Source organism: Kogia breviceps, chromosome 7, assembly GCF_026419965.1.
Source record: "Kogia breviceps isolate mKogBre1 chromosome 7, mKogBre1 haplotype 1, whole genome shotgun sequence".
NCBI classification, from domain to species: Eukaryota; Metazoa; Chordata; class Mammalia; order Artiodactyla; family Physeteridae; genus Kogia; species Kogia breviceps.
In genome coordinates, this window is record NC_081316.1 from 21,993,186 (window position 1) to 22,018,762 (window position 25,577).

General features: G+C 63.1%; 1 protein-coding gene across 1 annotated transcript in view; it reads right to left on the minus strand.

Annotated features, from left to right (window-relative positions):
- The window catches only part of MUC5AC (mucin 5AC, oligomeric mucus/gel-forming), a 33,800-nt gene extending 13,487 nt beyond the window's left edge, over positions 1-20,313 (minus strand). The window contains exons 1-39 of the mRNA XM_067039396.1: positions 20,241-20,313; positions 18,585-18,659; positions 17,545-17,604; positions 17,109-17,364; positions 16,675-16,789; positions 16,216-16,306; positions 15,357-15,466; positions 15,021-15,234; positions 14,798-14,923; positions 14,456-14,573; positions 14,024-14,162; positions 13,681-13,791; positions 13,213-13,282; positions 12,981-13,118; positions 12,736-12,900; positions 12,251-12,345; positions 11,587-11,713; positions 11,156-11,411; positions 11,034-11,086; positions 10,671-10,771; positions 10,347-10,498; positions 10,061-10,199; positions 9,824-9,937; positions 9,496-9,675; positions 8,490-8,729; positions 8,117-8,273; positions 7,594-7,722; positions 7,183-7,345; positions 6,682-6,725; positions 6,401-6,589; positions 4,690-5,744; positions 4,458-4,636; positions 4,314-4,409; positions 3,882-4,121; positions 3,567-3,737; positions 3,355-3,521; positions 3,006-3,300; positions 2,346-2,962; positions 691-2,129 (exon numbers count right to left, since the gene is read on the minus strand). Of these exons, the coding sequence (XP_066895497.1) occupies positions 691-2,129; positions 2,346-2,962; positions 3,006-3,300; positions 3,355-3,521; positions 3,567-3,737; positions 3,882-4,121; positions 4,314-4,409; positions 4,458-4,636; positions 4,690-5,744; positions 6,401-6,589; positions 6,682-6,725; positions 7,183-7,345; positions 7,594-7,722; positions 8,117-8,273; positions 8,490-8,729; positions 9,496-9,675; positions 9,824-9,937; positions 10,061-10,199; positions 10,347-10,498; positions 10,671-10,771; positions 11,034-11,086; positions 11,156-11,411; positions 11,587-11,713; positions 12,251-12,345; positions 12,736-12,900; positions 12,981-13,118; positions 13,213-13,282; positions 13,681-13,791; positions 14,024-14,162; positions 14,456-14,573; positions 14,798-14,923; positions 15,021-15,234; positions 15,357-15,466; positions 16,216-16,306; positions 16,675-16,789; positions 17,109-17,364; positions 17,545-17,604; positions 18,585-18,659; positions 20,241-20,313 (8,259 nt within the window). The remainder of the gene's footprint in view (positions 1-690; positions 2,130-2,345; positions 2,963-3,005; positions 3,301-3,354; positions 3,522-3,566; positions 3,738-3,881; positions 4,122-4,313; positions 4,410-4,457; positions 4,637-4,689; positions 5,745-6,400; positions 6,590-6,681; positions 6,726-7,182; positions 7,346-7,593; positions 7,723-8,116; positions 8,274-8,489; positions 8,730-9,495; positions 9,676-9,823; positions 9,938-10,060; positions 10,200-10,346; positions 10,499-10,670; positions 10,772-11,033; positions 11,087-11,155; positions 11,412-11,586; positions 11,714-12,250; positions 12,346-12,735; positions 12,901-12,980; positions 13,119-13,212; positions 13,283-13,680; positions 13,792-14,023; positions 14,163-14,455; positions 14,574-14,797; positions 14,924-15,020; positions 15,235-15,356; positions 15,467-16,215; positions 16,307-16,674; positions 16,790-17,108; positions 17,365-17,544; positions 17,605-18,584; positions 18,660-20,240) is intronic.
- Positions 20,314-25,577: the final 5,264 nt, after the last annotated feature.

Sequence of the window (25,577 nt, forward strand, 5' to 3'; positions counted from 1 at the left end):
TGGGCTGGTTGTCTCCACAGCGGTGGTGCTGGTTGTCTCCACAGTGGTGGTGCTGACTGTAGGACCTGTGGTTGGGCTGGTTGTCTCCACAGTGCGGGTGCTGGTTGTAGGAGCTGATGTTGGGCCAGTTGTCTCCACAGTGCGGGTGCTGGTTGTAGGAGCTGCGGTTGGGCCAGTTGTCTCCACAGTGGTGGTGCTGATTGTAGGGCCTGTGGTTGGGCTGGTTGTCTCCACAGCGGTGGTGCTGGTTGTCTCCACAGCGGTGGTGCTGACTGTAGGACCTGTGGTTTGGCTGGATGTCTCCACAGCGGTGGTGCTGGTTGTCTCCACAGTGCGGGTGCTGGTTCTAGGAGCTGAGGTTGGGCTGGTTGTCTCCACAGTGGTGGTGCTCGTTCTAGGAGCTGTGGATGGGCCTGTTGTCTCCATAGAGATTGTGCTTCTTGTAGGAGCTGCAGTTGAGCTGGTTGTCTGCACAGTTCTGGTGCTGGTGGTAACAGCTGAGGTTGGGATGGTTGTCTCCACAGTGTGGGTGCTGGTTGTAGGAGCTGAGGTTCGGCTGGATGTCTGCACAGAGACTGTGCTTCTTGTAGGAGCTGAGGTTGTGCTGGTTGTCTCCACAGAGGTTGTGCTGGTTGTAGGAGCTGAGGTTGGGCTGGTTGTCTCCACAGTGTTGGTGCTTCTTGTAGGAGCTGAGGTTGGGCTGGTTGTCTCCACAGTGGTGGTGCTTCTTGTAGGAGCTGAGGTTGGGCTGGTTGTCTCCACAGTGGTTGTTCTGGTTGTCTCCACAGTGGTGGTGCTGGTTCTAGGAACTGTAGTTCGGTTGGTTGTCAACACAGTGGTGGTGCTGGTTGTAGGAGCTGAGGTTGGGCTGGTTGTCTCCACAGTGGTGGTGCTGATTGTAGGGCCTGTAATTGGGCTGGTTGTCTCCACAGTGGTGGTGCTGGTTGTAGAAGCTGTGGTTGGGCTGGTGGTCTCCACAGTGGTGGTGCTTGTTGTAGGAGCTGAGGTTGGGCTGGTTGTCTCCACAGTGCGGGTGCTGGTTGTAGGAGCTGAGGTTGGGCTGGTTGTCTCCACATTGTGGGTGCTGGTTCTACGAACTCTGGTTGGGCTGGTTGTCTCCACAGCGGTGGTGCTGGTTGTCTCTACAGTGGTGGTGCTGACTGTAGGACCTGTGGTTGGGCTGGTTGTCTCCACAGTGCGGGTGCTGGTTGTAGGAGCTGATGTTGGGCCAGTTGTCTCCACAGTGTGGGTGCTGGTTGTAGGAGCTGAGGTTGGGCTGGTTGTCTTTTCAGTTGTGGTGCTGACTGTAGGGCCTGTTGTTGGGCTGGTTGTCTCCACAGTGCGGGTCCTGGTTGTAGGAGCTGAGGTTGGGCCAGTTGTCTCCACAGTGCGGGTGCTGGTTGTAGGAGCTGAGGTTGGGCCAGTTGTCTCCACATTGGTGGTGCTGATTGTAGGGCCTGTGGTTGGGCTGGTTGTCTCCATAGTGGTGGTGCTGACTGTAGGACCTGTGGTTGGGCTGGTTGTCTCCACAGCGGTGGTGCTGGTTGTCTCCACAGCGGTGGTGCTGATTGTAGGGCCTGTGGTTGGGCTGGATGTCTCCACAGCAGTGGTGCTGGTTGTCTCCACAGTGCGGGTGCTGGTTCTAGGAGCTGAGGTTGGGCTGGTTGTCTCCACAGTGGTGGTGCTCGTTCTAGGAGCTGTGGATGGGCCTGTTGTCTCCATAGAGATTGTGCTTCTTGTAGGAGCTGCAGTTGGGCTGGTTGTCTGCACAGTTCTGGTGCTGGTGGTAACAGCTGAGGTTGGGATGGTTGTCTCCACAGTGCGGGTGCTGGTTGTAGGAGCTGAGGTTCGGCTGGATGTCTGCACAGAGATTGTGCTTCTTGTAGGAGCTGAGGTTGTGCTGGTTGTCTCCACAGAGGTTGTGCTGGTTGTAGGAGCTGAGGTTGGGCTGGTTGTCTCCACAGTGTTGGTGCTTCTTGTAGGAGCTGAGGTTGGGCTGGTTGTCTCCACAGTGGTGGTGCTGGTTCTAGGAACTGTAGTTCGGCTGGTTGTCTCCACAGTGGTGGTGCTGGTTGTAGGAGCTGAGGTTGGGCTGGTTGTCTCCACAGTGGTGGTACTGATTGTAGGGCCTGTAATTGGGCTGGTTGTCTCCACAGTGGTGGTGCTGGTTGTAGAAGCTGTGGTTGGGCTGGTGGTCTCCACAGTGCGGGTGCTGGTTGTAGGAGCTGAGGTTGGGCTGGTTGTCTTCACATTGTGGGTGCTGGTTCTACGAACTCTGGTTGGGCTGGTTGTCTCCACAGCGGTGGTGCTGGTTGTCTCCACAGTGGTGGTGCTGACTGTAGGACCTGTGGTTGGGCTGGTTGTCTCCACAGTGCGGGTGCTGGTTGTAGGAGCTGATGTTGGGCCAGTTGTCTCCACAGTGTGGGTGCTGGTTGTAGGAGCTGAGGTTGGGCTGGTTGTCTTTTCAGTTGTGGTGCTGACTGTAGGGCCTGTTGTTGGGCTGGTTGTCTCCACAGTGCGGGTCCTGGTTGTAGGAGCTGAGGTTGGGCTGGCTGTCTTCTCAGTTGTGGTGCTGATTGTAGGGCCTGTTGTTGGGCTGGTTGTCTCCACAGTGCGGGTCCTGGTTGTAGGAGCTGAGGTTGGGCCAGTTGTCTCCACAGTGCGGGTGCTGGTTGTAGGAGCTGCGGTTGGGCCAGTTGTCTCCACAGTGGTGGTGCTGATTGTAGGGCCTGTGGTTGGGCTGGTTGTCTCCACAGTGGTGGTGCTGACTGTAGGACCTGTGGTTGGGCTGGTTGTCTCCACAGCGGTGGTGCTGGTTGTCTCCACAGCGGTGGTGCTGATTGTAGGGCCTGTGGTTGGGCTGGATGTCTCCACAGCGGTGGTGCTGGTTGTCTCCACAGTGCGGGTGCTGGTTCTAGGAGCTGAGGTTGGGCTGGTTGTCTCCACAGTGGTGGTGCTCGTTCTAGGAGCTGTGGATGGGCCTGTTGTCTCCATAGAGATTGTGCTTCTTGTAGGAGCTGCAGTTGGGCTGGTTGTCTGCACAGTTCTGGTGCTGGTGGTAACAGCTGAGGTTGGGATGGTTGTCTCCACAGTGCGGGTGCTGGTTGTAGGAGCTGAGGTTCGGCTGGATGTCTGCACAGAGATTGTGCTTCTTGTAGGAGCTGAGGTTGTGCTGGTTGTCTCCACAGAGGTTGTGCTGGTTGTAGGAGCTGAGGTTGGGCTGGTTGTCTCCACAGTGTTGGTGCTTCTTGTAGGAGCTGAGGTTGGGCTGGTTGTCTCCACAGTGGCGGTTCTGGTTGTCTCCACAGTGGTGGTGCTGGTTCTAGGAACTGTAGTTCGGCTGGTTGTCTCCACAGTGGTGGTGCTGGTTGTAGGAGCTGAGGTTGGGCTGGTTGTCTCCACAGTGGTGGTGCTGATTGTAGGGCCTGTAATTGGGCTGGTTGTCTCCACAGTGGTGGTGCTGGTTGTAGAAGCTGTGGTTGGGCTGGTGGTCTCCACAGTGCGGGTGCTGGTTGTAGGAGCTGAGGTTGGGCTGGTTGTCTCCACATTGTGGGTGCTGGTTCTACGAACTCTGGTTGGGCTGGTTGTCTCCACAGCGGTGGTGCTGGTTGTCTCCACAGTGGTGGTGCTGACTGTAGGAGCTGAGGTTGGGCTGGTTGTCTCCACAGTGCGGGTGCTGGTTGTAGGAGCTGATGTTGGGCCAGTTGTCTCCACAGTGTGGGTTCTGGTTGTAGGAGCTGAGGTTGGGCTGGTTGTCTTTTCAGTTGTGGTGCTGACTGTAGGGCCTGCTGTTGGGCTGGTTGTCTCCACAGTGCGGGTCCTGGTTGTAGGAGCTGAGGTTGGGCTGGCTGTCTTCTCAGTTGTGGTGCTGATTGTAGGGCCTGTTGTTGGGCTGGTTGTCTCCACAGTGTGGGTGCTGGTTGTAGGAGCTGATGTTGGGCCAGTTGTCTCCACAGTGTGGGTGCTGATTGTAGGGCCTGTGGTTGGGCTGGTTGTCTCCCCAGTGTGGGTGCTGGTTGTAGGAGCTGAGGTTGGGCTGGTTGTCTCCACAGTGGTGGTGCTTGTTGTAGGAGCTGAGGTTGGGCTGGTTGTCTCCACAGTGCGGGTGCTGGTTGTAGGAGCTGAGGTTGGGCTGGTTGTCTTCTCAGTTGTGGTGCTGATTGTAGGGCCTGTTGTTGGGCTGTTTGTCTCCACAGTGGTGGTGCTGGTTGTAGGACCTGTAGTTGGGATGGTTGTCTCCACAGTGGTGGTGCTGGTTGTAGGAGCTGAGGTTGGGCTGGCTGTCTTCTCAGTTGTGGTGCTGATTGTAGGACCTGTAGTTGGGCCTGTTGTCTCCACAGTGCGGGTGCTGGTTGTAGGAGCTGAGGTTGGGCTGGTTGTCTCCACAGTGCGGGTGCTGGTTGTAGGAGCTGAGATTGGGCTGGTTGTCTTCTCAGTTGTGGTGCTGATTGTAGGACCTATTGTTGGGCTGGTTGTCTCCACAGTGTGGGTGCTGGTTGTAGGAGTTGACGTTCGGCTGGATGTCTGCACAGAGATTGTGCTTCTTGTAGGTGCTGAGGTTGTGCTGGTTGTCTCCACAGTTCTGGAACTGGTTGTAGGAGCTGTGGTTGGGCTCGTTGTCTCCACAGTTCTGGTGCTGGTTGTAGGAACTGTGGGTGGGTGACTGGTCGTTTTTATGCAATCATCCACCATCTCACAGCACAGGATACGGATTTGGTAGTTGTAGCAGATGGGGGGCAGCTGGTCTTTGTTCCAGCAAATCAGCCCCACGTTTTTGTCACAGATCAGGTTCTGCCCCAGTTCCAGCAGTGGGGTGTTGGGAAAGTCTTTTGCCCGGCATTGCACATTCTTGGGCTTTGCACAGAATTTGTAACCTTTGGATCTCAGATTCTGAAAAGTGTCAAAATCTCCACTGTCCCTCCCTGCCCCCGGGTAGCTGCCGTCAATCCACTTGGTCCAGGTGCATGATTCTTGTAAACAGGTGTCCTGTGTTGGCTCAGGTGAGGTTCCCTTCGAGGGCGTTGCGGTTGTGGCTGACACAGAGGTTGTGGCTGACACGGCTGTTGCTGAAACTGGTGGGCTGGGGGTCACGAGGGCTGTTTTCCCAGTTGTTGTAGAGGTACCTGGGCCAGGCCCTTTGCTAGTCGTCGAGGCAGGGGTTGGGCCAGGTGTGGTGACAGGGGCTGAGGAATCTGTGCTCCCTGTCGGCACAGGTGTAACCTTGCTGGTTCCTGTCGTGGGCCCAGTTTCAGTTGTGCTGAAGGTTGTAGGAGGGGTGCTCTCTGTACTGCTTGTGGGGCAGGCCCGGGGCAAGCAGCACAGGATCCTGATCTGGTAGTTGTCACAGTGCCCAGAGGCCTGGTCCCTGTTGTAGCAGGTCAGCCCCACCGTCAGGCTGCACTCCACGCGCTGCCCCAGGACTTCCAGCGGCACCTCGGGAGCGCGCTCGGCTCGGCACTCCACCGCGCGCGGCACTCGGCAAACCCGGTACCCATAGGCACGGAGGTTGTCCAGCGTGTCGAAGTCACCGCTGTCTATGCCCCGTCCCGGATGGCTGACATCCAGCCATGGCGACCAATGGCACTCCTCCCCACAGGGGGGCCGGGACGAGGGCAGGGCGGAGGCTGTGGGAGGCGTTGATCCGGGGGACGTGCCCAGGGTGGTGGCAGGGGCCGAGCTTGGAGTGTACGCTGTGCTTTCGGAAGGGCTGGGGCGTGCGCTGGGTGGAAGCGTCGAGCTCACGACTGAGGACAGGAGAGAAAGGGCGGGCGTCAGGGGCCAGGGCCCCCCACACTCCTTGAGGACACCCCCCGCCCCCTCTGTCAGTCTCAGCTGCCTGTCTGTCTCCTCCCATGACGGGAATTTGGGAGAGAGGGCAGCTGCCAAGTGTCCAGGATGTGCCCGAACCTGGCAGTGGTAAAGCTCACCACAGCTGAGTCAGGGGGTGAATTAAGCTTGGGTAAGGGAAGCCTGCTCCCCGGAATCTAAAACCAGAGTTACAGGGGCTCTTCACCCTTGGGAGAAGCTCTAATAAGGCCCTAAGGCGCCCTTAGGAGAGGTAAAGATGCGAAGGTGCCTGGCCCTGGTGCAACGCAAGGAGATCGGAGAGCAGTGGATCCAGGCAGGGACTCCCCAGCTGGGCTTCCCGTGGTCCTCTTCCCAGGAACTGACCTGGGATACCTTTGCTCACAGCCCCTGCCCCGTGCTGGGTGCCTCAGCCCTGAGAGCATGACTGGGGACATGAGTCCTGCCAGCTTCAAGGAGGCAGGCCCTTTCCTGGCTGCAGGCTGACTGGCACACAGGGTCATGCCCTCTGCCCCGTCCTGGCTCCTTCCTGCCTCTCGGGGCCAGGGATGGGGGGACGGCCCCGCCCGGTCGGCACCCCACGTGTCTGCCTTACCGAGCAGGGATGTAGAGAAGGAGAAGGTGGTTTGGGGGGTGGGGGGGGTGGGGGTGCAGGCTTCGACCCTCCTCTCGATGGTGCCATTAGCCCCACAGCGGGCGATGATGCAGCCCCCCGTGCCATCCATCGTGTGGTAGATGACTTCCCCGGGATGGAAACGCCTCCCATCGTAGGTGCAGACACAGGCTGTGGGGAGGACAGCAGCCAGGCGGTTAGGGGGTCGGGGCACAGGTGGGGACCCGAGACCCCGGGCTCAAGGAGGGCCACCCACTGCTCACCCTCAGAGTCGTAGGTGCACTGCACGCCGCTCTCGGTGCAAACACTGGTGACAGAAGGGAGATGAGTCTGGGGGTGGAGACTCACCCAGGGGCAGGCAGGCAGGGGAAGCCCCAGTGGGGTCCCTGGGGGCCATGCCTCAGCCCCAGAGGTCACGCCCTCTTAGGGAGCCCTGCCTATCAATGACCAGAGAAGGCAGTTCGAGCATGGCCACCGAGCCCCCTGGACCTTCTGAAGGCCACTCCCTCTCCAGGCTGTCTTCCCAGAGGTCCTTGGGCCGTGTCACGGCTCAGCTTCCCCTCTGGCCCCTTCCTTCACCCCCAGACCCCCCACCCTCATCCTGCATAAAGGAAGCTCCCTGTTGGGCCCCACAGAAAACCCAGGCTGGGGGACCCTCTGGCCCTGAAGGAGGGTGGCCGGGTGGGGCTTCTCCCCAGCGGCGGAGGGCTGGGCAAATCCCCCACGTGCTCCAGGGTCCTCGCAGTTCCCGCCAAGCAACTCACCAGTGGTGGCAGTTCTTTTCCGAGGGCACTGTGGAGCCCTGCGTGTAGGTCTTGCCCTGGACGAGGCAGGGATTACTTGGGGTCGGGGTTGGGCATGAAGCTACACATCGCATCTGGTCCTCATCGAAGATGGGGGCCTCTGACGGGCACTTGGGGTAGCAGCCTGTGGACCAGAGAGGCCTGAGTCCATGCCACACCAACTGCCCACCGCCTCATCCCCCCCTCGACTCAGTCCCCAGCCCTGGACCCCACCACGCCGTGGGGAACTTGAGGCTATGGCCGCAAAGGCACCACAGGGGGTCAGGAGGAGCCCAGCCTGGCCAAGGGCCCCAGGATCCCCAGGACAAACCTCGGCCCCAGCCACCGGCTCCCCAGCACGGCCCCGCCCAGACCAGCAGGGCAGCAGCGCACCTTCCAGGCCGCCGACGTTGTGCAGGTACTGGCCGCGGGGGTTCCGGCAGGTCTTCAGGCAGGGGGCCCCGCAGGGCTGGTAGTGCCATGCGCACTCGCCTTGAGGGTTGTAGTAGTCGCAGAAGAGGGCTGCGGATGACGGGGGCGGGCTCAGGGCCGGGCGCTTGGCCCAGCGGCGCCCGGGTGGAGTGCCGCCCTCGCAAGGACAGCCCCGGGGGGCGGCCCTGTACCCCGATCCTTGACCAAGTCCCACGAGCTGTTCTGAAGACACATCCCTCCTCTGTGCCTCCCGGACGCAGCCTCAGAGGACATGGGCCTAGGATGCCCGCAGGCAAGACGGGGCAGCGGGGAGGGAGGCTGGCTGGCTTGTCAGGGATGCCCACCCACTGCAGCCAGGTTCCATGCGGGGGGCGGTGCTCTGCTGATCCCCTTCAAGCCCTTCCTCCCCTCGCACGTTCAATACCACTCTTGTCACTGCCCGTGTCTCCGCCCCACCCTGACGGCCGCATCCGTGGGTACTCACGGCAGATGTCCGGGCTCCGCCAGGACACGCACACGCCCGCGTCGCGGCAGGCCTGGGCGTAGGCGGCCACGGCCGTGCAGAAACACTCGCAGTCGCCCCCCGAGTCGCAGGCGCACGCGTCGCTCACGCAGGCCTCGTAGTACCTGGCTGCCTCCACCTACGGGAGAGGGAGGCGTCAGACGCCGGGGGGCCCGCCATCCCTGTGGGCTCCGGGGAATCAGTGCGGCTTGGTGTCGGCCTGGCCGGTTTCCCCTGGAGCTTGTTGTCCCACGAGGCCGGCCAGACGGGTCCTCGTGGCCACAGGGTGGCAGAGAGCCACTGCCCCCATTTCTGTCCCTTCTTCCCCAGGTGCCTGGAGGAGCACCCCGCGTACGTGGGCGTGGCAGGCGCTGAAGGTGGCGCTGTTGATGATGCTGCATTGCTTCTGGGCCCAGGGCTTGCGGTACGGGTTGGCGGTGCAGGGGTCCTTGGGGGCCTGGGCGTCCGGGCAGGACGGGGAGAATTTCCAGCTGTTGCCGAACTCCAGCGCGTCGCCCACCATGGACTGGCTCCGCGTGGTGAAGTCGTTGAGGGCGTTGTCGTCAAAGTTCCCGCACAGCCCGCAGACCCTTCCCTGCGGACGGACGGACGCAGAGACGGCACAGGCTCAGGGCAAGGGCAGGAGGGGCCCTGTGACCTCACTCGCTCCCCCCCGCAACCCCGGGGCCCTCAGGAGGAGCCCCACTGGGCTCTGAAGTCTCCAGGAGGGGAGGGCACAGGAGAAGCAGGCTAGTGGCTACGGAGTGTCCCCCAAAGACAGGCTCAGGTCCCGACCCGGGACCCACGAGTGTGGCCCAAAGTGGAAGTAGGGTCTCTGCAGATGCGATCAAGTTAGCATGAGGGCACCCTGGACCGGGGGTGCTGATCCAGTGGCCTGTGTCCTTACAGGACGAGGGACACACCCAGAGTGAAGACAGTAAAGGGACATCGTAGGCAGAGGTTGGGCCGATGGGGAGCCTGGGGCCACGGAAGCTGGAGGAGGCGGGAAGGATCCTCCCCTCGAGCCTCTGGAGGGAACACGGGCCTGGGGCACCTGGTTGGACTTAGTGTCCAGACTGTGAGAGAAGGGCCACCAGTTAGGGATCATTTCTTCCAGCAGCTGCAGGACCCGGACACGGCCGAGGGTCTCCTACTGTCACCTCCTCTCTCTCTCTCTGCCTCTCTGTTTCTCTCTGTCTGTCTCTCTGTGTCTCTCTGTTTTTCTGTCTCTCTCTGTGTCTCTCACGCTGTCGCTGTGTCTCTCAATCTCTCTCTCTCTCTCTCTCCCCCACCCGCACCCCCGTCTCCGGCCGGCCCTTGGTCTGGGGTGAGGGCAGCGTCCTTCCTGGGCAGGGTCTCACCTTGAACTCAGGGCTGAGTCTGAGGAAGATGCTGGTCCCCTTGTCCCACAGCAACACCAGGCTGACGTCCGTGTCTACCACCAGGTAGGTGCCCATCTGGCGGATGGAGAAGGGTGGCAGCTGCCCCTGTTCCTTCTCGATCACCTCCACGTTCCCGTCGCTCAGCTTCAGCTCGTAGCTCTGCGCGGGGCAGGGCCAGTGAGTGTCTGGGTGAGGACCCCGGCTACCTGTCGAACAGGTCCATGGCCCTGCGGCCCCTGTCCCGGCTCGGCCGTGGGGACGCGGCCTTCCTGGGGGCTCCCCACCAAGCCCCCCGCCCGCTGCTCACCCCCAGGAAGATCTTGATGGCCTTGGAGCAGGTGGTCCCGGTGGTGCCACAGGGGACGTTCTCGGTGATGACACGGAAGGCGTCCTGGGCGCTGCCATTGCCCCCACAGCGGTCCTGGGGGAGGCCCGGACGGGACTGAGCGTGCACCCCGGGGCAGCCCCGCCCAGCGCTCCCTCCCCTCCCCCACTCCGGGCAGGCCTGCGGGGCCGGCGGCGAGAGAGCTCGGCGGCCACACACCTGAAGCAGTGTGTACTCGCAGTCTCCGCTGAAACTGTAGCGCCGCCCGTCGAAGGTGAGGTAGTGGCCGTCGCCGTACACCGCGCAGGTGGCTGGGCAGGGCCGGTCTGTGCACTGCCACATCCTGCTCTTACAGGTGCTGGGGCAGGGGCGGCGGGCATCAGGCCCAAGTCTCCCTCCCAGAGGCCCAGCTGCCTGCCTGGGCGGTGGCAGGGCTTGCCGGCTGGGCTGTGCCCCCCGCCGCAGGGAGCCCTCCCCCAGGTGGGGCCCGAGCCCCTCCCCGTACCAGGTGTTGCAGCCCACCCGGATGGTCTGGCCCGGCTGGTAGCTGGCCTCGTTGTGCATACAGGGGCAGTCGGACACAGGGATGCAGCCGCCGTCGCCAGTGGCCACCAGCCCGTGGGGACACACACAGCCAGGCACACACTGGGAGCTGTACTGGGGGGGGGAGCAGACACAGCTTAGTTGACCCCCAGGGCCTGCAGCGGGGCCACGGGGATAGAGGACCAGCAGCCTGCGGGCGGGGGTCCCTGGAGCCGGTGAGTGGGCCTCTCCACAGGAGCCCGTGAGGTGTGGGGCTGCCGGAGGGGGAGTCGCTGGGGACACTTACACAGTCCATGTCCAGCGTGTGGCAGCTCTTCTGACAGCCGGCCCCGGCGGCCCCAGGCGTGGTATTGCGGCAGTCAAAGTAGACCATGGGTGGGGTACAGACTGGGGAGGGAGGGGCCGTTCAGGGGACCCTGACGCCACCTGCCAGGCTCGCTTGAGGGACGTGTTTCCCGACGGCAGAGTTTGGCCGCCCCGGGGTGAGCGTGTGAGTGTGTGGGCAGGGTACCCACACTGCTGAGCCCAGAGACGCTGATTGACACCCACCAGCCTCGCTGACTTGTGGGCATTTAACCCCGTACGTAGGTAACTTTATGCAGAGATAACCGTGGGCCCCCTCCCTCCCCCTCCCCCACTCGGGGCTCACCTGGAGCTGGGGCGTGGCCTCCGATGCAGGTCAGTGTGCCCTGGGTGCAGGTGCTGCAAGGAGAGAGTGGTCAGAGAGCCCCCCAGCCTCGCCCACCCCACCCACTCAGCAGGGGCTCTTACCAGACGACCCCCTGCTCATGCGTCGACTCCCCATTGGGGACCACGGAGCCCCCATGGTAGCAGGGGCAGCTGGTGGCCGGCACACACTTGCCCATATCATCCAGGAAGGTGCCGTCGGGGCAGGTGCAGCCGTCCACGGGGACGAAGCTGACGCTGCAGGTGACGTCTGCGTCACTCCGGGCCCGGCAGGTGGGCTGGCAGGTGCTGATGTTGTAGAGATAGGTCAGCGACTTGGGGCAGGTGGTCATGGGCTTTGCTGCAGGATGCCAGGAGGGGGTAGCACTCAGGACAGGGCCGGCCTCCCTGGCTCCCCTGTTCCCGCCAGGCCCTTCGTCTTTGATGGGGTCCCGGGGCGCTGGCCTGGGCGCTCCTTGGCCTCTGAGCCTGGTGGGGGGACGGGGGCCATGGGACATCCACCCTGGGACACTCACTGCACACGCCGTCCCGCCAGCCGCCGAGCAGCACGCCCCGGGCAGCGCAGGCCCGCGCGTAGGAGGACAGGGCCGCACACATGCAGTCTTCGCTCTTCTCACAGCTGCACGTGTCAAACATGCAGTTCTGCGGGGGCATCGGGACGTCAGAGACCCCAGGCCACACACGGTGAGCTTCCCCCACGCTGCTGCCAGAGCCCCTGCCTCCCCAGGACCCCTCCCCGAGCCTCACAGGGGTCCCACTAACGTGCACAGAGCATCTTGCAGTCACGCCCCTGGGCTGGGGGGCGGGGGTGCTGGAAGGACCACAGCCCCTCATCTCTGTGACCCAGCGGTCCAGCCCTGTGTAGTCAGCCTTAGACACCAGTTTCTCATTTGCACCCGGGGCCAGCGGGCCACTCACTCGCTGGGTGTAGCCCCGTGCCTAGCGTGGAGCAGGAGGACAGGACAGACTCAGAACTGCAGTAGGTGGGTGAGTGAATGAGTGAGTGAGCAGATGAATGAGTGAGTGGACGAATGAGTGAGTGGGTGAGTGAGTGGATGGGGATGGGAGAAACTGGAGGGTAAGAGAGCAGCTGGGCCCAGACACTGCTGCCAGCCACAGCCCTTGGGACCCTGGAGGTGGCCGAGTGGTCCAAGGGCAGAGGCAGGTGGGTGGCATTACCGAGTAGTAGGCACTGGGGTCCACAGCAGTGTGACACCGGGTGAAGGGGCCGTGGGGGTCTGTCAGCCGCGAGCACCAGTGCTGAGCGTACTTCTCTGTGGACAGAGGAGGGGAGCAGTCAGTGAGGCTGGACGGTCACGTCAGGCGGGAGCTACATGGAGGTGAGCAGCTTTCCTTTTAGCCGGAATTCCTTATGCTCCGTATAAAGGAGTGCCAGGTGTGAGCAGACCTAGGCTACCTCCCGAGCGCCCCACCAGCCTGGTCCCCCCAGGAGAGGAGGCAAGGAGGGTGGGCCTCCACTCACCCCAGCACCCTGATGCTCTCCTCCCGGGGCTCACCCGGCCAGAACAACGCACGTTGAGTCTGCCTGTTTACCCACCACCTGACTCCCCCTTCAGGCCGGGCCCCCAAGGAGCCCATGCTCAGACCTCTGGCCCAGGGGCCCCAGCACCAGGTTGGCCCGCGGGGCTGCTGGACACACATACCGTTCTCCACGCTGAGGGAGCAGGGGTCCTCGAAGCTGTTCTTGACATTGGGGCAGGCGGCCTGGGTCTTCCAGGTGTTGGTGAAGGCGGCGGCCGTGCCCTCCACCATGCCGCTGATGGTCCGGAAGTCGTCGGCTTGGTTCTGGTTGAAGTTCCCGCACAGGCCTGGGGGCGGGGGTGGCGTGAGGCCCCTGTGTGCTGGGCTGCGGAGGGTGGGCTCGGGTGCTGGGTGGCAACCCTCTTACCGCAGGTCTGCCCCCGGAGCTGGGGCGCCAGCCTCACGAACACCTGCATGATAGGCACCAGCTGGATGTCCAGCTGCAGGCCCAGCTGGGTCTGGGCGATGATGAAGAAGGTGGAGGGTCTGAAGAGCGTGACGTTGGCTGCAGACACAGGGAACCAGGTCTCAGTGGGCGCGAGGGGAGGGGCCAGCAGGGGGCGGGGCTGGCAGGGGCGGGGCGGAGCAGGCGCCCTCACCTGCTGAGAGGGGCAGCTGGGTGTAGATCTGGTTCACAAACACCTCCCCGCTGGCCTTTACCACGAAGACCTGGAGAAGCACATGACAGGGCTCACAATGGCCTCCCCAGGGCAGAGGAGGGCTGATGACCCGGGCCCCCATCCCCCAGCCTGCTCCGCTAAGCTTTCCGCGACGACCGGACCTTTTTTTGACGACATGAAAACCAAAGGGATTTACTAAAGTAAAAAAGTCGACTTCAGCAGAGAAGCTTCCTGGCCTCATGGGGGAGGTGTGGAGGCGCCATGCCAGTCTCTGAGCTGTTCCCTTTGGGGACGGTCACTCAAAAGAGCCACAAGAGGTGGAAGCAGGGAGTCAGCGGGAGGGTCCTCGGGCCGTGCCTCGGCCACCTGCCGCCCATGTGGGATCAAGGGCTCGGGCGGAGGTCCCTTGCTGTGAAGGACACCCCCAGCCCCAGGGTCTGCACTCACCATGTGCCCCCCACCCAGGATCAGTGTCAGGCTCTTCAGGCAGGTCTCACTGTCGGTCAGTCCACACCTGCGCAGCTCGGCCAGCACGGTGAAGGCGCTGCTGTCACAGGGCTGGAAACACAGGTCCTCACACAAAGCTCAGTGACCCCCAGCCCGCCTCATCCTCCCCTCCCCACCACCCGCCCGCCCGCCCAGAGCTGGGGTGGTTTCCTGGAGGACTCGGCATCGGGGATCCCAAGGTGGCCCCAAATGCAGCACCTACATGCAGCCCAGGCTGGGGAAGGACACGTGGACCCACGGCCTGAAAGCCGCTCTGTCCAGGGAGGACCCTGGGGCCATGTACCTTGGCCAGCACATAGCTGCAGTCCCCGTGTACCGTGTACTGCCTCTCGTCGAACGTGGAGAAGTGGGCACCGCCCAGCACCGAGCAGGTGCCCGGGCACTGCACCTCCTGGCATCTCCACTGGCCTCCAGAGCAGGTGCTGAGAGCAGGGAGTGACCATGTGGGTGCTGGCCCCCGGGAGCAGCCCGCCCCCCCCCAAGATGGCAGGTAGACTTGCCCAGGCCTGCCTGCCTCACCACATAGACCGGAGCCCATCAGCGCCTGCCCAGACAGCCACTGGCCTCTGCCTGGAGACCCGCGTGGGAGAGGACAAGCAGCCCCGGGGCCACAGCCCCCAGAGGGGCCGGCCCGGGAGCATCTAGGGGGACCAGAGGGCAGGGGCTGTCCCTGGGCATCTCCAGGGGGAGGGGAGGGCAGGGCCCAGGGTCCTACCAGTTGGTGCAGTCTGTGGAGTAGCCGGTCCCTGGAGTGTAGGTGGCCCCGTTGTACACACAGGAGCACTGGGGCACCAGGACGCAGCCAGTGTGGCCGATGTCATCCAGCACCGTCCCTGCAGAGGCAGGCAGGCCACGTGGCGGGTGCCAGACTGGGTCTACCACGTGGGTGTGTGGAGGGCACAGGCCCTCTGCCCACAGTGGCCCTGCCCTAGAGGGTTCCTCAGACCCAGGGGTCCAGGGACGCCTCGGGCCACGTCAGAGGGACCTTCCTTCCTGAGCACCCACAATGCATCTGTGTGATTCTGGGGGGGCCAGAGGGGGTGGGGGTCCATCTCACCCTCGGGGCAGAAGCAGCCAGCCACGCAGTGGTCCTCGCAGAGCTGGGAGTGCTCCAGGTTGGAGCAGGTGTCCACGCAGGGCGACCCACACTCGCGGTACTGCATGTTGAAGGGGCACGTCTGGGCTGCGGGGAGGAAGACGGGGCCCATGTCATGCCCTGCCCCTGCCTCCGGCCCGAGAAGGGACAGCAGGGCAGGGTCGGGGCCATGCAGGGCGCTCACGGCAGAGCTGGGGGCCCCGCCAGTCCAGGGGCAGCCCCCCGGCGTGGGCGCACTGGCGGGAGTACTCGGCAAGGGTGTGGCAGAGGCAGCTGCTGACGTTGGCCTGGTCGCAGTGGCAGAGGTCTTGGCGGCAGGCCTCCAGGTAGCTGCTGGCGTCCACCAGGGCGGCACAGTCCGAGAACAGCTTGCTGCTCAGTATCTCCTCGCAGATGCCCTGGGGCAGAGCCGGGGCACTCATTCCAGGCTCCGGAACATCCCCTGGCTCACGGCCCCCTCCTCGGCTTGTCCCCGGGGCCGTGGGAGCAGGACGCCACCCCCGTTCACTTTGGGACTTACAAAACCGGTCAAGCAGTTCACAGGGGGCTCAGGGGCAGGGTCCTGGCACTGCTCCGTGGGGCCGTCCATCTTCTGCAGATTCCCAAACTCGGTGGGGGTCAGCTTGATGTCTGCCGGAAGCACAGCACCGGGCTCTTTGCAGGCTCCCAGCGTCCCGCGCTCGGGGCTACCGGGCTACGCCTGCCTTCCCCTTCCACCCTGCCAGTTTAAGTGGCGGCTACGCAGGACTTTCGGGGAGTCTGGAGATGAAACGAGGAACTCCCGGGCACTTGGGGCTGCAGGGCAGCGGGTTGAGGTCCGTTAACCGACGATGCGCTGGCCCAGGGCTGGAGAGTGACCCTGGGCCCCTGCTGGGCACTCGGGTAGGCTTCCCCTGAGGGCGTCCCTTACGTATGGGCTCTGTGTGGGCCTTCACGGGCCTGACAGTGGGGACCCTGGGATCGGGGCTGCAGTGGGTGTGGGTCACATAAAAGGCCACTGCTCGGCAAAGTCTCAAGGACCAAGAAGCAGGGACAGGGTCTGGATGGAGGCAGGTCTTCGATTTCAGAGGAGGGTGTGTGACGGGCACTGAGAACAGGAGGGCTCAGCGGGGGCTGCCCCGCTGAGAGCGTGTGCTGGGTGGGATGGGGTGGGAGTGCACGTGAGCGCTCGCCGTGCGTCTGTGTGTGCTGGGGCGTGCCAGAGTCTGTGCACATGTGTGTGGTGTAGGTGCGCGTGCGTGCCGGACCTCGAGTGTGTGGGTCTGCGTGCACATGTGTTAAGACTGAGACCTCTGACTTGAGACCCTGGAAGGCAGGCTTCCAGGGAGCACAGAGATGGAGCAGGTGGCAGGGAGCGGGGCTCGCGCCCCGGGGCTTACTGTGGACGAAGAACTCGTTGAAGACGGGGACGCCGTTGAAGTCTCCGCAGAGCCCGCAGGTCTGGTTGGCGTACTTGGCGTCCAGCTCCAGCTGCAATGAGAGGACACATCAGACTCCAGCCGTGCCAGGGACACCCCCGGACCAGAAGGACAGACGAGGTTCCCAAGGCTGGAGCAGCTGGGCCTCCTCACAGAGGACCCTCCCCCATTAGCTCCACTCAGTTGGGACCTGGAGCAGGGGGTCTGTCCTGGAGGAAACTACCCCCACACGCAGGGTTTCCATCAGGGGTGTGGACCCTGGGGCCCTGTTAGCATCTGGGCCCCCATCCTCACTGCCACGGGGCCGGGGAAGTCTGGCTTTCCCACCCTCTTTCGCCCAGAGCACCTTCCTCCCTCCCTGGGGAGGCTGTCAGGCTGGAGGCCTGTGCCTGGTCCCCCGACCCCGGCCCCCCGCCTCACCAGGAGGCTGTCATCCTGGTTCCACATGAAGACCAGGCCCAGCCTGGCCACCACCTTCACGTAGCTGCCGCTCTGCTCAATGAGGACTCCGGAGTGGCTGAAGGGCAGCTGAATTCTGCGGAGAGAGGGCCCAGCTGAGGCGCCACAGGGCACGAGGGGACGGGCAACATAGGTCTGGACCTCAGGCAGGGAGGGTCCCTTCAGTCACACGTGTGACAAGGTCAACATGCCCACAGGAGCCTGCAGCTCTGGCATCAGAAGAACGAGGAAGGGGCCACTTCCAGGGGCAGAGAGAGAGCCTGAGCCCCTGGGTGGGGCAGAGGGCCGAGCACAGCGGCCTGGGGGGCACCGCACCGGGCCCCACTCTTGGGACAACTGCACTTCCCTCCCGCGACAGCCCAAAAGCTTCCTCGCCGCCCGGGGCCCAGACTCACGGGCGGCCGTCGACCAGGACGGAGCTCTTGGTCAGCTTGACGACCATGCCGACAAGCTTCATGGTGAGGCTGCTGGGCGCGGTGGCGTTGGGGCCGCGGCGGAGCTGGAGGTTGAAGTCCTCGTAGGCGGCACCGCAGTGCGCGGAGAAGACGTAGTTGCACAGCCCGGGGAAGCGGAAGACGTCGCCGTCGAAGGTCTTGTAGTGGAAGTCGCCCCACGTGCTGCACACCCGCCCGCCGTGCGCCGCGTTCAGGGCTGCGGGCCGAATGGAGCAGGGCCTTTCCGAGGGCGCCGAGTCTGGGACACCCGGACGTCCCGAAACCCGGCCCTTGTCCACCTGGGAAGCTGCGGTCTCCCTGCCCGCCCGCCCCCACTAGGTCTGACGAGGCAGAGCTCGGCCAACACAGTCCCCCGCCTGCCCTCTCGGGGTCTCACCTCGCACGAGGGGGGTGTTCCTCAGAGGCGGGTGGATGGTCACCCCACGGAGGGAGTTGCCTGTGGAAACAGGGCGGGTGACGCACAGCCCTCACCCCCACCGCCCAGGCACAGCTCAGCCCCACGAGAGGCTCTGGCGGCTCCGCGACTGCTCGGATCTGGCGGACTCCAGATCCCGCTCCGGGTTCTGCCCTGTATACAGCCTCCTGGCCGTTGTGAACACCAAGGCCAGCGGGGACCACTGTGGGCTGAGAGCAGAGCACCCCAGGGGCCCAGAATGCTGTTTGCACTGGGGCTTCCTTGCTCCCAGAATCTCAAAAATGCCTGAATCAATACCTGGAGACTGTCATGCAGAGCGAAGTAAGTCAGAAAGAGAAAAACAAATATCGTATATTAATGCATATTCATGGAATCTAGAAAAATGGTACAGATGAACCGGTTTGCAAGGCAGAAATAGAGACACAGACGTAGAGGACAAATGTATGGACACCAAGTAGGGAAAGGGGGGTCGTATGAATTGGGAGATTGGGATTAACATATATACACTAATATGTATAAAATAGGTAACAACTGAGAACCTGCTGGATAGCACACGGAACTCAACTTCGCTTTGCTGTACGGTAGAAACTAACACAACCTTGTAAAACTGTACCCCGATTAAAAAAACAAACAAACACATCAGCAGCTAACGACAATCCCCTGGGTGCTGACATCAGGCACAGGTGCGCCTCCCTGGGAGCCCCTTTTGGGGACATGCAAACTGAGGTGGCTGGGTCTGTCCCCGAGCCTCCCCTTACTCTGGGGCATCTGGCCGCGCTGGGGGCTGACCCTCACCCGCCCTGCCGCCACTGGAGTATCAGGTGTTAACCCCAGGGAGAGAGGGATATTCTGTGAGCTCCCAGCCAGCCTGTCACCCCGTCTCAGCCGGATGGGGATGGCAAGCGGCCTGCAAGGCCCAAGGCGACTGGCCCGTGGCCCCTCAAGGGCCCTTTAACTGCTGGGGCGGGGCGGGGGCTCTGACAGGTGGGGGGTCCACTCACCGCCAGGCCCCTGGGGGGCGGGAGGGAGGTCCGGGTACTCATAGCCGAGCTCTGCAGCGCTGTCCCGGGCCTGGCCTTTGGGAAGAGGAGAGGGCGCGGGGCCTGAGCCGGCCGAAGGACAGGCACGTCCCCTCAGAGGATGCACAGAGGGAGGGGCGGGGGGTCCGGATGGCGGGGTTCTCTGTGCGGAGGGGGGCATTGGGAGAATCCCTTCCAGGCTGCCGAGCCTCTGAGGTCACCCGGGCCCACGGCCGGGCCGCCACTCCCTTGACCTCCCCCTCAGGTGGCCCCATGAGCATGTAGGGGTGACCCCGGCTGGTCTCTCCAGGGGCCATTCCTTCGTTCACTGTTCATTCATGCCCGCCAAGTATCCACCAGGGCCCAGCCGCTGGTGCCCTGCTCAGGACGTAGTGGGACAGGCAGGCAGCCCCCGGCCGGGAGCCTCCCATCTACCGAGGGAGCAGACAGGAAAGTCGTGGGTCTGCTGCAGCTGGTCCAAAGGCAACCAGAGCTCTGGAGGAAAGTTCAGAGCCTGCTGGGGATCTGGAGCCAAGAGTGGGGACAGCGCTGCACCCCAAACTGGGTGCTCAGGGCCACTGCACAGGTAAGGGCCCGGCGCCGTGGAGGCCAGGCAGGCAGGGCCCAGGGACGGGCGGTGTCGGCCCGGAGGCCGCCCCAAGAACCTCACTTCTGGGGTCCTCAGAGGCTGCTCCAAAGGTGCAGAATGTCACCAGACACAGGCTTGCCATGACCCTGCACAGAGCTGGCATGGCAGGAGGGTGCCCAGCACCCCACCCAGAAGGGTAGGCCCAGCCCTCCTCTGGATCGGGGGCCGACCCAGGGAGCGCACAGCTTCATTCACTGGTGTTCTGGCCCCACTTCTCAGATCACCCGGGACAACCTGGACTCATCCTCACCGTGTGTCCCGGGAACACCCAGTGGGGCAGCCCTGCCCGGAGGACTCGAGGGAGAGCTTCCAGTTCTGGGACTGTCTGGCGGCAGCAGGAAACTGGGGACCGGGATGTGCGGGCCGCCTGGGGCAGTGGGGACCTTGGCTAACATGGCACGTTCCCCAAGCTGCCGTTCCAGGAGCCTGGGAGCCACCCCTCACCCACCCAGGGCCCTGCTGCCTCCTGGGAAGCAGAGGAGGGAGGTGCAGGCCCAGATGGGAAGGGGCCTCCGAGGACCATGGGGACTGTGAGCCTCCCTCATCACACCGCCCACCCGGGACTGAGCCCGCCATAGACGACCAGACAGGGAAAGTGAGCTGGTGAAACGGGGGTGCGGGGGGGGGGGGTCCCGGGCAGCTGGGCAGGAGTTCGAGAGTCTGCTCAGACCAGGCTTGGCAGGGGGCAGAGGGCAGAGGGCAGCAGAGACGCATGTGTGGCTGAGATCCTGCAGCCGGGGGCTCATAGATGCTGGGCTGCTCCCACTCCCTAACCCCCACATGGACCCCGCAGCCCCCAAGAACCCACCCCCAACCCCACAAGCTGGAAGAGCTGCTCACGGATGCACTCAGCTTGACCAGAGCCCAGGATGAGGCCTCAGAGCTGCCTGCTGCCCGCTGGGGGCCGGGGCCACCCTAGGATTTGGGGGGGCCACCGGCGTCCCAGGCCACGGTCAGGGCCAGCCTGGGAAAGCCAGCACGAGCCTTACCTGTGTGCTGGGCACAGGCCAGAGTGAGGCCCAGGGCCCAGAGCAGGGCCAGCTTCCTGCGGCCGACACCCATGGTGTGTGCGGGGAGAAGTCCCCAGGGCAGCCTCTGAGGAGGGCTGTGAGTCTGCAGGAGCCTTTTGTAGTCCCAGAGCTGGCTCCAGCCCCACTGGCCTCACGTGGGAGGGTGGGGCAGGGCCTGTGGTTCCCCTCACCCAGGTAAACAGTGAGCACTGGCTACGGGCTGGCCGGCAGCTGAAGACAGTCCGTGATGGGTGTGTCTGCCATGGGGGATGTGGTCCCTGAGGGTCCCCCGGTCCTGGGCTCAGGCATCCTCCACCACGCCCCTGCCCCTGGACCTTCCCTGGGTACTCTCCCGTGCAGCCGGACCCCTGAGCTCCTGGCACCTGGAGTGGTCACTGGCCTCTTCCCTGCTGCCGGGGCTGCTGGGGCCAGCCCCACCCTCACTGGAGAAGGGCTCAGGGCATGGCTCCCCTGTGACAGGACCCCGCCCCACAGTGCAGCCCCCCGCCCGGCACTGCCTGGGAGCCTGGCTGTGCTCCAGCTGGGCGGGTGACCCCAGGCCAGCTCCTGTCACAAGTGGGCCTGTGGCCTTGAGGGTCAGGGGTGGCTGAGGCCACTGAGCTGGACAGGTGCCGACTGAACGAGCCCAGAAACTGGCCCAGTGGTCTTGGCCCGATGGGCTCTGCTTGAGAAAGCACCCTGGTGTGAGGGACACCCGGCCTCAGACAGTGGGTGTGCGAGCCCTGAGCCTATCAGGGAGCCAGGCGCTGCGGCTGGACTTCTGTCCCAGGGGTCCACTCACCCCCACCAAGGCTGGCGGCTCCACTGCCACAGGTGGGCCCAGCCAGGAGGCTCTATGTGGGGCACAGCAGCAGCAAAGTGGGCAGGAGAGACTGGGCTGGGTCCCCACCATCCTGGGGAGGGGTCTGGGCTCAGGGGGCACCCAGGGGCTGATCTGAGCATTTGCTTCTGGCTCACTTGGGGCCTGTCCCAAGCTCCTTCTGGTCACCTTGGTTTTGATCCCTGAGCCATTCCCTCTTCATGCCCCAAATTGGCCCTGGTACCTGGTAGAAAGAATGCCTCACACATAACAGGAGAGTGGGGGAGGGACATGGTGGGTGAGTGAGTGAATGAATGAGTGAGTGAATGAATGAGTGAATGAGTGAGAGTGAATGAGTGAGAGAGTGAATGAATGAGTCAGGGAATGAGAGAGTGAATTAGTAAGGGAGTGAATGAATGAGTGAGCGAATGAATGAGTGAATGAGCGAATGAATGAGTGAATGAATGAGTGAGAGAGTGAATGAGTGAATGAATGAGTGAGTGAATGAATGAGTGAGTGAATGAGTGAGAGAGTGAATGAATGAGTTAGTGAGTGATGAACGAGTGAGTGAGCGGGTGGGTGGGTGGGTGATCACATCACCCCCGACCCATCTGAGTCACCAGGCACGCCCTGCGCCGGGGTTAGTATCCCTTCCTGGGGTGGGGGAACCCCATAAGAGGGACCCATGGAGAGGGGGTCTGGAGTCGGGGCAGGTGTGGGGACCAGTGACCCAGCCTTGAAAACCAGGGGCCTTCTTCCCTGTGACCTCCCCGAGCCCAGTGGGGGCTGTGAAGGGGTGGGGGGCTGGAAGGGGTCCCTTAAAGCAGTGGAGCAGTGATTCCACCCTCCTGCTCTCAGAGGCCTTCACGCTTAGTGAGGACAGCACAGGGGAAGGGGCACGGCTGGGGTGAGACTTCGCCACCCTCAGTTTCTTTATCTAAAAAGGGGGTCTACGAAAACCCCTGCAGGAAGAGGGTTCATGTCCAGGGGTTCACAGTAGGGTGCTGTGTGTGGGAAGCGGGTGCCACACATGGGGATGTGGCTCGCCCAGGGCGGTGGCCCCAGAAGCCTTTGCTCCCCCGAATTCCCGGGGAGCCACACAGCCTGCACCTGGGCTGCTGCCAGCCCCAGGTGCAGCCCAGCGCTGACTGCTGCCAGCCCCCCACCCGGACCTGATAAACTAGCGGGTTTACTGGAGAGCAAGGCAGTGCTTGTTTGGACAGAGGGCTGGGGTCTCAGCGTCCTCTTGGGCGCTGACCGGATCGCCCAAGCATTGCCATGGCAACAGGAGGACGGTGGAGGGACGGACGTGGGGATAAGATGCAGGCCAAGCCGCTGACTCACTCTGGCAGCTCTGATTTGGGACTGGAAGCGACATCAGATAGCTCCTATCTGTATGAGGGACGGACCCAGCTGAGGATGAAACGCCCACCAGCCCGGATCCGGCCAAGAACAGGGTCCCACGGCTGGGCAAGGAGCCTATGGGTGGGAGGTGGGAGTCCAGCGCTTTCCTCTTGGGGCAGGTGGTGTCCTGGGACCCCCGGGGGCAGCATGTTCCTCACGGCTCTCTCCTCGACGCATGACATGGTGGAGAAGCGACCCCCACGACCCTCAGGACCCTGGGCTGCCTGACCCTGACCCTGGCCTAGCCCAGCCCAGCTGTTCCTGGCCCAGGTGACCAAGGCAGGGGGCGCTGGCTTCAGCATTGCCTGCCCAGGGCTGGCACTCCTCCCCCACGCCTGTCCCTTCCTTTCCAGTTTCTGGGCATGGCTGAGGTCCCGACGCAGGTGACCTGCAGGGCTGTTGGGTCACTCTGCTGCAGCCGCAGGACCTGGGGGCTGTGCCGTCCCCGTAGCCTTCTCCGGGCCCGACTCTCCCACCTGCCTCCGCCCATGCAGGCTGCAGGGCAGAGGCTCTGTCCTGGGGCACAGGCACAGCTTAGGGGCAGAAAAGGGGGGCAGCTTCACGGCCCTTCCCACGTGGGACTCTGTGGGGTTGGCCTCCCCCCCTCCAGGGCGAGGAGGCGAGCACAGCGGGGTCTGACTGGATGCGCAGACAGTCCGGCTGGGGTGGCCAGGCAGCCGCACCCAGACCTCCCTCCCCTATAGCCCGGTGCCCTCGAGGGGCTGCAGTGGGTGGAGACTTGACCTCCACCCTTCCGCCTGGGGCACATCTCCAATCCGGAGGTCAACACCCACACCCCAAACGCCAGGTCCCTCCCACCCCCTGCCCTGGGAAAAGAGCCTGGCCTGGACCAGCCACATGTCTTAAAGCAGACAGTCAGCTGTGGCTCCCGTTTTCTGCCGAGACTGCAGAGTGGACGGCTGTCTCCAGGCCCCTCTGGACACTTTGCCAGCCCCGCCTCGGGCGCCAGCCTGGTGGCAGCCCTGGTGGGCCGGGTACACTTCTTGGAGGCTTCACTGTATAATTCAGTCCATAGAAAACCAAAAACTCCTGAGTGGTAGGAACTGTGGTTATCCCTGCTTTTTGGATGACACAGATGGGAGGCACTTGACCTCAGAGGGACCAACTGGCATTCGAACCCAGGGCCTGGGGCTCCAGACACTGGGAGGAGGTGGTATCCTGGCCCTGAAACCCTTCAGCTGTGTGGCCCTGGGCCAGCACATCACCCTCTCTGGGCCTCGGGCGTCTCATCTGGAAAATGTTGATCAGAGGACCGTTGCCCCAAGGACAAAACCAACTGGTGCCTCTGGGAAGCATCCTCTGAGCTGCGTCTTGTCCCCCGGAAGAGCCCCTGCCGCCCTCACAGCGGTCACCTCCAGGAGACTTCAGGCCAGCTGAGGGACCTCATGAAGATCTGCTTTCTCTTCCTGAAACGGGGCGATGAGGCCGCGCTGGGTCACCCCTTCGACTTTCTGCACATTTTAACACATCTGGCATCTCAGGGCATTGTCAGCCTAACCTGCACCATGACAGTCAAACAGGCAGCACCTTCCTCTCTTGGCTGCCCCTAAAATCACAGCACAGTTTCCCATCAATGTTGGCTTAGCATCCGTGACCCACAGTCACTCCTGACGCAGGGGGCACCGTGAGGCCGAGGGTGCGGCCTGATGTCGTAGATGCGGAAACCAGCAGTTTGGGGAAAGTTTACCACGTATCTCGCGTGACAGAGAATGATTTCAGGACAAAGGCAGATGGAACCCTCCTGACCCGCGAGGAGGAAGTGGGCTCCACCTTGCCAGGGAGGCGCTGGGAACCTCTGATAGCTTGCAGGAACTATCATGCTGTTGACGGAAAGGGCACGGTGGCTTCAGAGTTGCTCCAAGCCGGAATCCCTCCTGCTTGGCTACGGGGCCCGAGGGGGAGAGAGCCATCTGCAAGATGCCCATGTGTGGGGTCAGCCTCCCCGGCCGAGGGGCCAAGACCCTCCCGGGACCGGCGGCAGGGGCGGCGGGGCATGGGGGACGCTCTCTGAGCGGCGGGAGAAGGGAGTGGAGAGTAAATTGGGTTTTATGGGCAGGGCTGCCCTGATTTGGAGGCTTCCTGCACGTGTTTGTTTATCTGCATCACTGGGCCAACAGAATTCCTCCCGAGATCTGACCTGGTCCCCCAGATCCACGGCTGCAGATGAAGGGCAGTGAGACCCCCCTTTGCTGCTGACAGTGGCTCCCCCCCTCCCCCCACAGCTGAGCCCCTCTCCGCCCAGGCCTGGGAGGGGCAGTGCTGGCCCCCAGAGTCCCTCACCTCCCTGGGCCCAGCTCAGCTCCTGGGAGCCCCCCCCCGCCCCCGCCTCCTCCTGCCCCAGGAAACACAAAGGCCCTCAGCCCCTCCCCACCATGCCTTCCTCCTCAGCCTCCCTGGGGGGCCGGAGGGGACTGTCCCTTGAGGTTGTTCCCTGGAGGCAACGGCACCTGTGTCCCTCATAGCTTCCCAGGCAGCCTGGGCACCCAGGGGTCAGGTAGCAGCCAACACTACTAGAATCCCCCTCCTCTGCCCTAGGAGCCCTGTGCCAGCCCCTCCCCCAAACACCGCCATCTGCAGGCAGGGAACTGCCCGGCCCTCCTGCCTGCATTAGGACAAGGAAAAGTCACCCTTGACTGTCCTGTCAGCCTCTAGGGTGAGGGGAGGATGGAACCAACGTGAGATACCGTCCAAACAACACTGACTGTGGCCCCCCAGGGTCCTGACGTGGAGCGGGTGCCTCTGACCCCAGGACAAAAGGACGTCAGCACTCGGGGGGCTGGGGGTTGTCTAATACCATCAGCACGTTTAAAAGGTATTTTTCACAGTGTGAAATCACACTCATAAAAATTAAAGCACCACTTCTGGCTGTAGCCCAAAAGAAGTGAAAGCAGGGCTTCCAAGAGATATTTGCACACACACACACCTGTGCTCACAGCAGCCAAGAGGTAGCGGCCACCCAAGTGTCCATCGATGGATGAAGGGGTACACATGGTCCGTCCACACAGTGAGCTATTCGTCAGCCTTAACAAGGAAGGAAATCTGACTCAGGCTACACAGGATGAATCTTGGGG